Source organism: Marmota monax, unplaced genomic scaffold (genome assembly GCF_021218885.2).
Source record: "Marmota monax isolate L192 unplaced genomic scaffold, Marmota_monax_Labrador192_F-V1.1 WCK01_AAM20220418_F8-fsc00089, whole genome shotgun sequence".
Taxonomy (NCBI): Eukaryota; Metazoa; Chordata; class Mammalia; order Rodentia; family Sciuridae; genus Marmota; species Marmota monax.
The window spans coordinates 4,351,247-4,365,365 of NW_026694744.1; the positions used below are offsets into that span (position 1 = coordinate 4,351,247).

Sequence of the window (14,119 nt, forward strand, 5' to 3'; positions counted from 1 at the left end):
AGTGGTGGAGTGTCCTTGAGTTCAATCCCTGGTAGCCCCGCCCCCAAGTGCTACATATTCTCACTGGCATGGTGGCATACACTTGTAATCTCAGTGGCTCAGTAGGCTGAGGCAGGAGGATTGCAAGTTTAAGGCTCAGCAATTTAGCAAAACCCCAACTCAAAAAATATAAAAGGGCTGGGGATGTAACTCGGTGGTTGAGCACCCCTGGATTCAATCCCTAGTACCACACACACAAAGCTACATGTTCTCAAGTTTTAAAATTTAGGTATTTTAACAGTCACTCACTTTGCAGAAAACCAGAAAAACTGCACGGACACTACAAAGAGGTTCAAGGTTTCCTGTGTCAGGAGAGCTGGCACCTGAGAGAATAAAGTGCAATTGTTACTGCACAGTATTTCTGACAATGTTTAGTAACATCTTGGGAAACCTAATTTTAAATAATAATGCAAATGGGATTATGTGAGGCTGTCATCAGTTCTTCCATCTGATTATGGGGCTTTTTGAAAGCAAGAAGGTGATTTCTATAATCTAAGTACTTACAGTAAGTACTTCTGAGAGCTAAAAAATACTTATTTTAGTAAAATATTTTGCATTTACTGAAGTTATAAATAACAAAGCAATCTAAACTGAGAGATGGAAGGCCCAGCCCTTGCAAAGGCAGTGGAGCCCTGCCAGCTGCAGGCTTCCTGCCTAGCATTTAGAAATGGTAATAGGGAATGAAAGGAGCCTCTCATCACAGGAAGTGCTCAGGGAAGAGACAGAGCCGCCATTGTATCCAACTCTTTATTTTAAAAAAGTAACATGGACAAAGGACAAGGGAGAGCGATGAGAGGAAAAAACCATCAAAAAACCTCCTACATTCAGGTATAACAACTGATGGTTAGGCCTATGCCTGGCAACTAGGGTACAGGATATACTTGTGTCATGCCGAGTTTCCACAGTTATGTGTTTATTATTATGGTCCATAGGTAGGGGATTTTCAAATGGGGGTTTTTATGAAATACCCATTTACAAAATTGCCAAGGGCTTTGTTAACTCTAAGGATGTAGGGAGACCAGTCTTTTCTGTACTTTTATTTGAAGCCAGTTATATGATATGTGGACCACTGCAAATGGTGTTCCTACATCCATCCTTACTTCCCTTCCCATTTAACATAGCAACTGTAGTGATCTTTCCCAAAGGGCACTTGAATCTCATCACTACAAACTTCATATGTTCAGTGACTGCCCATCATGCTTTAAAACAAAATCCAAAGTCCTTATCATGGCCTAACAAGGGACCTCATGAATTCTGTGGCCTCTCTGACTTTCTCATCCTTCTTCCTCTTGCTTACTGCACCTCAGCTGCTGTGAACTAGTGCTGTCCTTTGACTATATCGGGCACCATCCTATCTTGGGGCCTTTGCACTTGCTGTTCCTATAAGCATGATTTTGAATTAGAGTCTTTACCTCACTAGGAATATTAAACAAAACTCTTTCTTTTTAGGAGATAAGACATGGTATGTGAAAAAATTATTATCCATACTTAGAAAATGTGAGGCTGTTTCATTGGCCAAAAGAAAAAAAAGCCCATATTACTATTTTGCTCTCTCTAGTTGCAAAACTCACTGACAAAGTTGATATGAAATGAGGAAGACTGCAAAATTTTTACGTCAAAGAGTCAGGGATTTTCCATTTCAAGTGATTTTATTTGTCTGCTAGTTTGTAAAATTCCAACATAAATAAAAACCACACACACACAAAACCAAAACACCAACACTGACTTGAACTAATCAAACTTGGTTTTCATGTGCTGTGTGTGCTCTTTCATAACCACTGAAGAATTTTTAAGATCATTCCAAGTCATATGAAACCACACTTTGTGAAACTCTTAAGTTTTAGATGACTTTGCAAGTTACTGTTTAGAGGACTGACATGTTGTATCACAGTAAGCAGCCCCAAGAAGCCACAGAGAGAAAAGATATCAAAATAAAATCCATACTTGATGGCCTCAAGCTGATGTCTTCAAAACCATTTGAAAACACAAATGTATTTTAGTTTTATGCACCTTTTGGGAAAACTGCAGTAAGGAGGTAAATTGTACATACAGAGAGGCCTTCAGACTTCAGCAATGGAATAATGGAGAGTTAAGAGAAAAGAACTGGTGATAAAGTGAAAATATGTACATCTGTAGACAACCTGGAAGTAACCTTTGTAAAACTATAAAAACAATAACATACTATGATTTTTAAAGACAAATATCAGTTATAATCACATAGGCTTGTGTTTAAACAATTATACAAATTAGTCAAGCACTGATTGCAAAGGCCTTAAAGAAGTAATTTCTTCTTCAATTTAGTAAAATAAATTTAGATAAATAAATACTGGTAGATTTGAAGGTTGAAGCAATGGACTCCCTCTGGCAGATTAATGCCATTTTTACTGAAGCAGAATTTGGGCTTTAGACCTAACACACCTGCCTTTGAGAACATGAAGATCCCTAATATCAGAAACTAAATGTCAAAGAGTTTATGGAGAATTTGTGCAAAGAAAAGAATAAATAGCTCCTTCAACTAAGCAAGAGGACTCTAAACCAAATTCCAATCACAGGATGATTTATAGGGTAATTTTCAAGGCCCAAGGGAGAACCGTGAAATGAGAAAAGAAAGAGGAAAAGAATGAAGCCCTAGTCAGCCAAGGTTAGCACCTAAAGACACTATTCACTTAGCCCCCATCGACAGGAACACATTTCTCAGACTGTGGATTGAGCTCATCTCAGACTGTGGATTTCCTTTTTCCTTTTCTTTCTCTCTTTTTTTTTAAAATTTCAGAAATGCCCTAAATAGGCCAGAAGTCATCCCACTTATGAGTTTATTTCATGTGATCCTTCTCAGCATGCAGTGTACCTTGGGAAAATTATTTGTCCTTTGCTGCCCTGGTTCACATTATAAATTAATTTACAAACAAAGAATTGTGCTAGAAACAATATTCACAAAAAGCCCTTATGCTTGTTCACATACAAAAATATCCATCAGACAAGATTTGGAAGATAAGAATCTAGGACCAACTGGGTGTGGTGGTGCACACTTGTAATTCCAGTGGCTTGGGAGACTGAGGCAGAAGGACTGCAAGTTTGAGGCCAGCCTCAGCAATTAAAAATAAAAATAAAAACAAAAAGTGTTGGGGATATGGCTCAGTGGTTAAGTGCCCCTAAGTTTAATCCCGTGTGTGTGTGTGTGTGTGTGTGTGTGTGTATAAATCTAGAATCAGCGTGAACTGAGATATTTATAGTCGTTTAGCCTGGGCAAGTCACTGCAGCTCTGTGGACCTGTTTCCTCATCTGTAAAGTCTCCAGAAGAACACTCATTTATTACAACTATAAAGAGGATCAAACAAGAGCCTTTTTGTGAATAGTTCTTAATTCTGACTGCATCTTAAAATAACTTGAAGAATGACAGAAGCAATGTTGAAACCAGTGTCCTATCCCATAGGTTCAGACTGAATTGTTCTAGGCTGGGTCTCAGTATTAGTGGGATTCAGAGCTCCCCCAGGAGATTCTAATATGCAGCCACTGCTGAGAACCACAGGCCTATGGCTAAGGCAGCACTTCTCAAGGTTCCTGAGGACCCTGCAAAAATAAGTCTGCATTTCTGACAGGCTTCTAGGTTATGCAGACCTGCTCTTAATCCCAGTCTGAATACAGTAAGGTACTAAATAGCCACGAAGTACAAAGCAATAGTCATCCACTCTCTCTCCCTAAAAGATGACTTTTAGTGATGGTGGCATGTGCTTCAGCAAATAACTTTTCCTCCTTCTTAGTACTGTTTTAAGAATGCTATGCACAAGATTTTAAAAAGAGCACGAAAGGGCTATACAAATAAAAGGTATCCCTTGGGATATCTGTTGTTAAGGAAACATTCATTTATAATTACAAGCACACCCACTTGTTATGATACCACTGCTCCCCACATTCATTACAAATTACGTAGGTCATCATTTGTTCATCTGGGTTTGAATTCCTCACCCAACTTGGAAGAAAAAGTGTTCCTCTGGTAATTACAGTAACCTTGCAATTGTATTTCTCACAGCGCCTGCATTTTATTTTATTTGTCTGTGTGCCATCGATCACTTGGGGAAGGTAATGTTCCTGGATACAAGATTTCGTGTAGGAAGCTCTCAACTGCTTCAGTTCCTTGCTTGCCATCTCCATGACGGTCATTCCAGCAAATTCTTTTGCAGACATAGTTCCAGAGAGCAAGTTTTGTTGTAAGTGAGAGTTTCTGGGATTCTTCAAATTGGCCACTTTGCTTCTGATACAAGCTTTATATTTTTTGATGTTCCTTGAATAAAGGGTAAAAATGTGCTCTTCAATTTCTCTTGCCAAGTTTTGCCACAAATCAGCTTTTGGCTGCTCTGTGGAAGAACTAGTTAAAGCTGCAAGAAGAAGTTCTGTGCATTTAGTTCTCAAGGACATTGTAGAATCCTGCAACTCACTTGATCTCTTGCCAGCGGACTCAGGGTCACTGCTCCCCGAATGCTCTTCTTTAGGTTCCATCTGAATAGTGCTATTTTCAGTCACCACCATGTCAGTGTGGTTTGCAACATCTTGGGAGGATAGCAGGGGATTAGAACTGCAGGCACCCAGGATTTCATCCTGACTTAGGTCATGAGAAAGTCCTGCATTTTCTCCTTTATTACTACCTGAAGGGAATAATTTAGGGCTGTCCCTTGGTTTCAAATGAGTATCCTTATAAAGAGCTTTCCACTTTAACAGCAAACCCTTAGCTTTCTTTCTCAAAGCCATGGAGGGGCAGTTTTTGAGGACTCTGTACACAGCTCTGACCACATCTGTCTCCTGGAGATGCTCCTTAGTCACATAAATCATTTCTAGTTCAGTAAGGTGGTTGCCAAGATCCTCAAAATTTCTTTTCGACATCAGTTGCTCAATAAAAGAAGCTCTGGCAGCTGTCTGGTTTTTGTCAGACATATTTGCAGCTGCAAAGAAAAAAAAGAGGTTTCAGTTTCTTAAGCTTGCCTTTGCTAGTCGAAACTCCTGGACAGTGAAATTGTACTTTCTGCCAGTTATGTATGCAATGTTTTCTGAAGGAATAATGTAATATAAATGGCTGTGACATTTTAGAAAATGGAATCTGCAACGTGGAGTGGTTTAGTTTCCAGAGTTTGAATCTCAGTAGTTGACGGGAAAAAAATGGCATGGAAGCATTTCAGTGTAACATTAAAAATGGATCGCTAGAGGATCTGCTGTAACCTTTTCCACCTCCAATCATACTAATCAATATCTTTTTATTAAAATAAAGATTAGTCAATTCATTTGGGTAGAATTTGATGATCGTGTTGGGGAAGACATCACACCATGTCAGCATCAACATGGTAATGCTAAGCAACGATGAACCATTTTTTCCCTCATATTCAGCAATATAACTGAAATACTTGTTTATTTTATCTTTTTTAATATTTATTTTTTTTAGTTCTAGGTGGACACAATATCTTTATTTTACTTTTATGTGGTGCTGAGGATTGAACCCAGTGCCTCATGCATGCCAGGCAAGCACTCTACCACTGAGCCACAACCCCAGCCCCTGACTTTATATTCTTTAAAGTGATACTACTTTTCTGAATATAAAAGAATAAGAAACAAATAAAAGTGGGATGCTAATATCTTGAGCAACCTAAAGAAACCATGAGATAGTGCAGGCTGGGAGGCGGCCAGAACTAGATCTGGTGGACACCAAAAATCAACAGATAGCAGTATTGATATCTGAGTCTTTTGAACAACAGGGTAGTGATTCAGATGATTTATGACTTTGGACTAACTAGTCCCCACCAAATTTGATCTCATTAACTTTTTTTTTTTTTGCATTGGGATTGAACCCAGGGGCACTCAACCATTGAGCCATGCCCTTTTTATTTATTTGAGACAGGGTCTCGCTAACTTGCTCAGGGCTTTGCTGAGTTGCTGAGGCTGGCTTTGAACTCATGATTCTCCCATCTCAGCCTCCTGAATCACTAGGATTACAGGCATGTGCCACTGTGCCTGGCTGGTCTCATTAACTTTTTTTAAAAATTTTTTTTAGTTGTAGTTGGACACAATACCTTTATTTTATTTATTTATTTTTATGTGGTGCTGAGGATCGAACCCAGAGCTCGCATGTGCTAGGTGAGTGCTCTACCACTGAGCCACAACCCCAGCCCCTCATTAACTTTTAAAAAAAAACTTTTAAAATATAAAAAGTTGCTACATGATTATGTCTGTGTGAACCTTGTCCTGGGCAGGCAAATGTTCACTGTATCTAAGTAGTCTATTTTCCCCTCCACATAACATACATTACCTTGTTTACAAAAAAACCTCAGATCTATATTTTTTCCATCTGGTTTAAATGTGAGCACTAGCATTTTGATGGCAGGGACCTTTTCTTTTCAAAAGTCCATGGACTTGATTTTACATTAATCAATTATCACTGAACAAACACAGGATAAGAACACGGAAGTGATTCCAGAAAGAATTCATGCAATCTTTCTAGAAACCATCTGATAAGTACCCTTTTAGTCAGTAATTCTACTTCTATATTTTTCCCCTAAATAGGAGAATGTTTAAAAATGTACAGGACATGATGACACAATAACGTAACCATTTAAAATCATACTTATAGAGAATACTTAACGACATGGGGAAATAGTCATATAATATTAGGTGAAAAAAATCAGGATGTATAACTAAATAGACAAATGATTAAACACTGAGGTACATTATGATCCAGCAGATCTACCCAAGAGAAATGAAAATGTCCATGCACACAAAAATTGTATCAAAATGGTCACAACAGCATTATTCATAATAATGAATAAGTATTAAAGATGGGAAAACCCTAAATGCCCATCAACTCATGCATGAATAAATAAAATGCAGTACATCCATATTACAGAATTTTTTGTCATAAAAAGCATTAAAGCACAGATTCATGCTACAATATGAAATCAACCTTGAGGACATTAGGCTAAGTGATAGAAGCCAGACCAAAAATCCACATATTAATTTATATGAAATGTCCAAAATAAGCAAATCTAGAGAGACATAAAATAGATTAGCTAGGTGGGACTGGGGCAGAAGGGTAGTCGAGTAAAAGAGAAAGGGGAGTGGTTGCTAATGGGCAATGGGTTTTCCCTGCAGGGTGGGTAGCAAAAATCTTCTAAAGTTGACTGTGGCAATGGTTTCTATAACTGAATATACCAAGAAGCACTGAGCTATATACACTTTCATTAGGTGAACAATACAGTATATGAATTATACCTAAATAAATCTGTTATCAAAAAATAGTCAGATCTAAATTTTATGTAAAAATTACATATAAAAAGAAAGAAAAGGGATACACAAAATTTTAAAGAGTGACATTTTGTGAGTGGTCAGATTTTAGGTGATTTTTATGCATTTATTCTTTTCTGTATCTTCTGTGATAAGCATGTGTTGTTTTCATAATCAGAAAAGTTCCTACTCTAGTATTATTTCACAATAACCTATATACATGTAAGATATATACCTACTGAAAAATGACATGGGAAGTCAATCAGTCAACTTCCATCTTTCTTTAAGTAGGAGAAGATTATCTCTTAAAAGTGGTTGTATTGGCTGGGCATGGTGGTAGCACATGCCTGTAATCCTAGGGACTCAGGAGGCTGAGGCAGAAGGATCACAAGTTCAAGGCCAACCTCAGCAACTTAATGAGACCCTAAACAACTCAGTGAGACCCTGTCTCAAAATAAAAAATAAAGTGGCTGCATCATCTGTGGCTTTGCATTCAGATGAGGGCTCACAGTTTCCTCAGAAGTTGATCACTGAATTGTAAACAGTTCTATATTCCCTTAAGCTTTGTCCCCCAATATGAAGAGGTAAGTTTCCACTGGTGTTTCCCAACTCACAGATGACCCAAAGTCTGAATCTTGCCAATTTTACCACAAGAGAGAGAGCAGCAAGGTAGAAAACCTGGGCACTGGGTCTTTTTTGTTGTTGTTCTCATTGGTTTTTTTTTTTTTTTTTTGTGGTCCTGGGGGTTGAACCCATGGCCTTGTGCATGCAAGGCAAGCACCAACTGACCAACTGAGCTAAATCCCCAGCTGTTGTTATTCCTTAGAGTCAGTTTAAGTCACTCAGTGGGCCATCAATTTAGGATCTTAAAACAATTTTCCTAATTACTTAGAACTAATACTCAAAGACAATTCTTTTTTCCTTTAAAAAAAAAATCAACTTTTCAAGACTGAAACCAGTAACAGAGATCTTCCTAAGAATCAAAGGCTCAATAAACAGAGAATAGGTATAGCACAGAGAAATAGCAAATACACACCCTCAATTGCTGAACACTTCTCTTGGCTTGTGTGCTTTAGATCTTGAGGAAGTTAAGCAGTTGAGTCACAGTAGTAAGGCTTCAAGCTGCTCAACACACCTGAACCCTGCCCCACTTGTTAGAAAGTTCCTTCACAAAGAGAAATATCCATTCTGCTTGTATTCTCAGCACACTTCTAGATTTTCCAGATGTTCAGAAAGGTGGCTAGTAAGAAAGAGACAGGCCTACGTTGCCCACAAGGTGAGCAATATTTGACTCAGATCAGAGTTCCCAAAGGGGAATTTCACCACAATCAGGATTTCAGTGGTATGAAAGCAGTTTTAGCTTTGCCAGCAAAATGTTTTTACCACTTGTATAAATCCACAAAAGTTAATGCATTCGTGTGTATAAAACCAAACAATTCTCTGCTCTTCATTTCAGTCCTTTTGTTTGCTACTATGAACATGAGTGTACAACTATCTCTTCAACTCCCTGCTTTTGATTCTTTTGAGTATGTGGTTTCCTTCCATACTATGCTGTCAATTCTTTCAGTACAGAGACCATCTCTTTAGGCTCAGCATCTAACACATAATAAATTTTGTTGAGTGAACTAAGTAGAAATAAAATGGACACATACCTTACTTTTTTTTTTTTATGGAAACTCAAGTTGTGTGCCCCATTGCTTTCCATATTATGAAGTCCTGGGGCAATAAATGCTTTAACCCATGTGATTGTCTCATAGGGAGAATAGAAAGTTTGACAGCATTGAAATGCTATTAAAAATACAAAGGTGAGCCATGCCTACTTGTGCACAACTGTATCCTAATGTATCCTAAGGTTAAGGCAGAAGGATCACCAGTTTGAGGCCAGTCTTGGCAATTTAGCAAGGCCCTGTCTCAAATTAAAAAATTTAAAAGATCTGGGGATGTAGCTTAGGGTACTGTACCCCTGGATTAAATCCCAATTCCTGTTTGAGGCCAGTCTTGGCAATTTAGCAAGGCCCTGTCTCAAATTAAAAAATTTAAAAGATCTGGGGATGTAGCTTAGGGTACTGTACCCCTGGATTAAATCCCAATTCCTGTTTGAGGCCAGTCTTGGCAATTTAGCAAGGCCCTGTCTCAAATTAAAAAATTTAAAAGATCTGGGGATGTAGCTTAGGGTACTGTACCCCTGGATTAAATCCCAATTCCTGGTTCCATCAAAAACAAAAATAGGGAGAATAATGGGAAAATAGTATGGGAGTTTCTTTTTTAAAATTTTTTTAGTTGTAGATGGACACAAATCTTCATTTTTATTTATTTATTTTCATGTGGTGTGGGGGATTGAACCCAGGGCCTCACACATGCAAGGCAAGCGCTCTACCACTGAGTTACAGCCCCAGCACCAGTATGGGAGTTTCTTTAAAAATTAAAAACAGGCCAGGTGCAGTGTCATACACCTATAATCCCAGTGATTCGAGAGGCTAAGGCAGGAGGATTGCACATTCAAGAACATCTTCAGAAACTTAGTGAGGCCCTGCCTCAAAATAAAACATAAAAATGAGCTGGGTTTGTGGCTCAGTGGTTAAACACCCCTGGATTTAATCCCCAGTACAAAAAAAAAAAAATAAATAAAACAGAATTGCCATATGCTCCAGCAATTCCACTTCTGGGCACATACTCAAAAGAATCAAAAGCAGGGAGTTGAAGAGATAGTTGTACACTCATGTTCATAGTAGCAAACAAAAGGACTGAAATGAAGAGCAGAGAATTGTTTGGTTTTATACACATGAATGCATTAACTTCTGTAGATTTATATAAGTGGTAAAAACATTTTGCTGGCAAAGCAAACAACTACTTTCATACCACTGAAACCCTGATTGTGGTCAAACTCCCCTTTGGGAACTCTGACCTGAGTCAAATATTGGTCACCTTGTGGGCAATGTAGGCCTGTCCTCTTACTAGTCACCTTTCTGAACATATGGAAAATCTAGAAGTGTGCGGAGACAAGACATTGACAAGAAACTGGCCAATTATGTGTAGTGAGTCCATAAGGACAGATACAGGCCACTAGAAGCAACACAGAAGGATGGATACCAAACTCCATTTGGGTTCTCTATCATCTGGACAGATGCAATTTACTCTTGATTCATGGCACTTTGTTAGAGGGATCATCCTCTAGTACAGAACTCAGAAAGATATTCCTTCATTTTCCTGTTTACAGCTCTCCAGAGGTTCTCCTCTGCTCTCAAGATGTCACCCAACATACTTAAGGGCAAGATGATGAAAAGAGACACTCCGGGCCTCCCTCTTGACTACTCTCAAACCAGAGATGGGTACTGCCCATTTCACAGCTATGGGCCCTGGCTCCAGCAGCTCCCTGAGCCTGGCCTCTTTCTTACCACAAGTGGTTCTCAGTCCTGATTGTATATTAGAATCATATGGGGAAATTAAACAATGAAAACTAAAACAATGCCAGGGCCTTAACCCAGACAGAATGAATTAGAGTCTCTGAGCTTAGGGCCTAGATATTTATTTGTTCAGTTCTCCAGCTGGTTTTAATTTAAACCATACACAGACACAACCTCATTCCTTCCCCTACATCATTCCCCTCCCCCCACCAACAGCAGTAGGACTGCCATTAACCCCAAAGATAGCTGCTCCTGGACCAATGCACAGTACCTCTCTGACTTCAGATTTTGCTAGATGAGTCCTATTAAATCAGAAAATACTGAAAACACTACTGTGTACAAATCACCTGAGAACATTTACCAACTACAACAGGTGATTATAATGTTGTAAGCGTTATGATGTACACAATGCTTGATATTCACTTCCTCACTTACCTTTTAACAGAAGACAATGTACATTTACTGAGCAATTCTATGTGCCATGCAAATTCATGTCATCTCAATCGGCACAATAAGCCTGATATTCAAATACAGTTTATCTCCATCTTGCAAGTGAGAAAACCTGTTAAAACATCAAATAATTGCAGTGTTTTTTCATAGTGATTACTACATTTAAAAAACCATTTTTCTGTCTGCCTTCCCCACAAGACCATAAGAACTAGATCTGTTTTATTTACCTATAAATACCTGCCCAGTGCTTACTATTACTCGAGAAATATTTTGTTTTGTTAAACAAGTGAAAAGCAAGCATCCAGGATGCCCTCTCTCTTCTCTGCTTGTGAGCTTCATTTCTTTTCACTGCAAACCAACTTGCTTGTACTCACTGTACCTAAGCCCAGTGCTCCTCAGCTTCTTCCCTGGGAGACAAAGGCCATCTCAATTCTAGTTCAAAAATCATTCAAGAAATTCTAATTTAAAAACAAAAACAACAACAAAGAGTGGAGCATGTTGGCACACACCTGTAATCCCAATGACTCAGAAGGGAAAGGCAGGAGGATTGCAAGTTTGAGGCCAGCCTCAGCAATTTAGCTGGGGATGTAGCTCAATGGCAAAGCACCCCTGGGTTCAATCCCTAGTAAAAAAAGGAAAGAAAGAAAAAAATCCACACAAGCACAAAGCAAAACAAAACAAAACCCCCAAAGAAACCATTGTGAGCTAATCAAATGGGTCTGAGAAGCAAGTCTTTTGGATTTGGAGGGTCAAAAAAGTATAGTTTCCAGAAGTGAGGGGTGTTGAGCAAGATGACTAAGTTTCTTGGTCATCTTGTGTCTCGGTTTCTTCATCTACAAAAGGGGGAAATCCAATATTCTAAGATTAATATGAGAATTAAATTAGATGGTTTTTATAAAGTGCTTAGAATTATGCCTGTGGGTCTACAATTAAAAGTTTTATATCTACCATACCATGTATTGTTCCAGAGCAAAAGTCAGACACATATTTTATATTCTGCAGGCCTTACACTGTGTAGACTCCTCAACTCTACTACTCTTGTAGCAGGAAGAGTTGACACAGAAATACACATATGCATGGGCATGACTTGGTTCTGATATGACTTGTTTACAAAAGTAGGCAGATTGGATTTAGCCACAGGCCCTAGTCTGTTAACTCCTTTCTAGAGAAGTGCTGTCCCATAAAAATATAATTCAAGCCACAAATATAATTTAAAATTTTCTAGCTGCATGCAGTGACCCATACCTATAATTCCAGTGACTCAGGAGGCTAAGGCAGGGGGACTGCAAGTTGAAGCCTCTGCAACTTAGCAAGACCCTGTCTCAAAATAAAAAATAAAAGGTCTGGGGCTAGGCATGGGGGTTTATGGGTGTAATTCCAGCAGCTTGGGAGGCTGAGGCAGGAGCACAGCAGGTTCCAAGCCAGCCTCAGTGAGTTAACAAGGCTGTAAGCAACCTAGTGAGACCCTGTCTCAAACAAACCAGCAAACAAACAAAAAAGGATGGCTGGGGATGTAGCTCAGTAGTTGAGCGCCCCCTGGATTCAATTCTGAATATCAAATTAAACAAATTTTTAAATAAAATTAGGTGAAATCAATTATAATACATTTTATTTAGCCCAATGTATAGAAAATATTTTGTTTCTTTTTCTGTTCTTTTAAAATGTGGTGCTGGGGATTGAACCAGGAACTGAGTTACACTCTCAACTACCCCAATATTTTCCAATATATAGATATAAACAAATTTGGGGTACTTTAATTAAAAAGAATTCCCCCAAATTTGCCATTTTAAACTTACAGTACATCTCAATTCTGACTCATCACTGCAAGTTCTCAAGCCTTATCTTAACTAGTATCTACCTATTGGACAGCCAATTCTAGAACATATGCTAATATGAATAATGCTTACATATACACCTGCGCCTCTAGCTTCTGAATACACACCCAAAATAATTTTTTATGGTGCCAGCAAGAATGGGCCCTAAATATTTGTTGAGTGAATGCATATAAAAGCTTGTAAATATTAATATTACATATGGGCAAGGTGCCCATATCTACACTAAAATTGCCTAAACCCTGAGAAGTACCAGATGAAAGCTCACAATGAAAATTTCCGAGAGCTGGTAACAATCAACAGTAACTTAGATCTGGTTAAGTTTTCAGATTTTTTTTTTTCAGACCTAAAGAGAAAATTTAACTTTCTAGCCCTAAACCCATATACAACTCTCCAGCTTCAAGAGGAGCCCCTCCCTCAACCGAAGGAAAACGATACCAAATGTTGGCAGGGGTGTTGCATTTTCTGAACAGCCAACGCGACGCTACACTAGGACTCTTTTCCATAATGAAAATTTCTAATAAAGGAGTAACGAGGGGGAAGGGACCAGTCCAAGAACCAGGGTTCCGGTGGGTGGGGTCGAGCACTCAAGCAAAGCCTGCAGCTAAACATCCCAAAGTGAATGGCCTGACAGTCGGCACAAGAGCAGACGCGGCCCCGAAGGTTCCGCCCACCCGGGCGACCTCAGCTGGAGGGGAGGGTGCAGGACAGGGCCTACCCAGCCTGAGGCGCACCGGAGAGCCTCCGCGAGCATGGCGGCATTCCGCTGGAAAAGGCTCGCCTTGCTGAAGGGCAGACGCGGGGGCGTTCCCGAAGCGTAGGCCAGTGAAAAGCTCAGGCGCAGCCCCGGAGTCCTCAGCGCTTCCGCGTCCAGAGAGAACATCCGGTTCCCAGGACTGTATGACAGAAGCTCAACCAATCTAAGTCCACGGACCGGAGAACGCGGGCGTGGGACCTAGCGCGTGCGTGCTGGGGAAATGGCGCCTGCGCGGAGCGGTTTGTGGCTGTGGGCTGACCTTCCGCGGTTCTCTGAGGGAGGAGCCAGCACACGCCAGGGCTTGAATTGAAACTAACTTGGCTGTCGGGTTTTTTTTTTTTTTTTTTAGTAGCGAGGTTTGTTGAAGTACTCTG

At 39.5% G+C, this 14,119-nt stretch overlaps 1 protein-coding gene across 2 annotated transcripts; it reads right to left on the bottom strand.

Annotated features, from left to right (window-relative positions):
* Positions 1 to 772: 772 nt before the first annotated feature.
* Tceanc (transcription elongation factor A N-terminal and central domain containing) lies at positions 773 to 13,874 on the bottom strand. 2 transcript variants are annotated; one of them, XM_058572575.1, is made up of 4 exons: positions 13,707 to 13,874; positions 11,666 to 11,778; positions 11,142 to 11,268; positions 773 to 4,976 (listed from the first exon to the last, which is right to left on the bottom strand). In XM_058572575.1, the coding sequence occupies exon 4, from the start codon at positions 4,966 to 4,968 to the stop codon at positions 3,910 to 3,912; it is 1,059 nt and encodes a 352-aa protein (XP_058428558.1). In that variant the 5' UTR covers positions 4,969 to 4,976; positions 11,142 to 11,268; positions 11,666 to 11,778; positions 13,707 to 13,874; the 3' UTR covers positions 773 to 3,909. The 2 variants fall into 2 exon arrangements, with proteins under 2 accessions (XP_058428558.1, XP_046280194.1); XM_046424238.2 differs by lacking the exon at positions 11,666 to 11,778.
* Positions 13,875 to 14,119: the final 245 nt, after the last annotated feature.

Bases quoted from the DNA above. Each gene is read 5' to 3' on its own strand.
- Tceanc (XM_046424238.2), bottom strand. From the start codon at position 4,968: ATGTCTGACAAAAACCAGACAGCTGCCAGAGCTTCTTTTATTGAGCAA.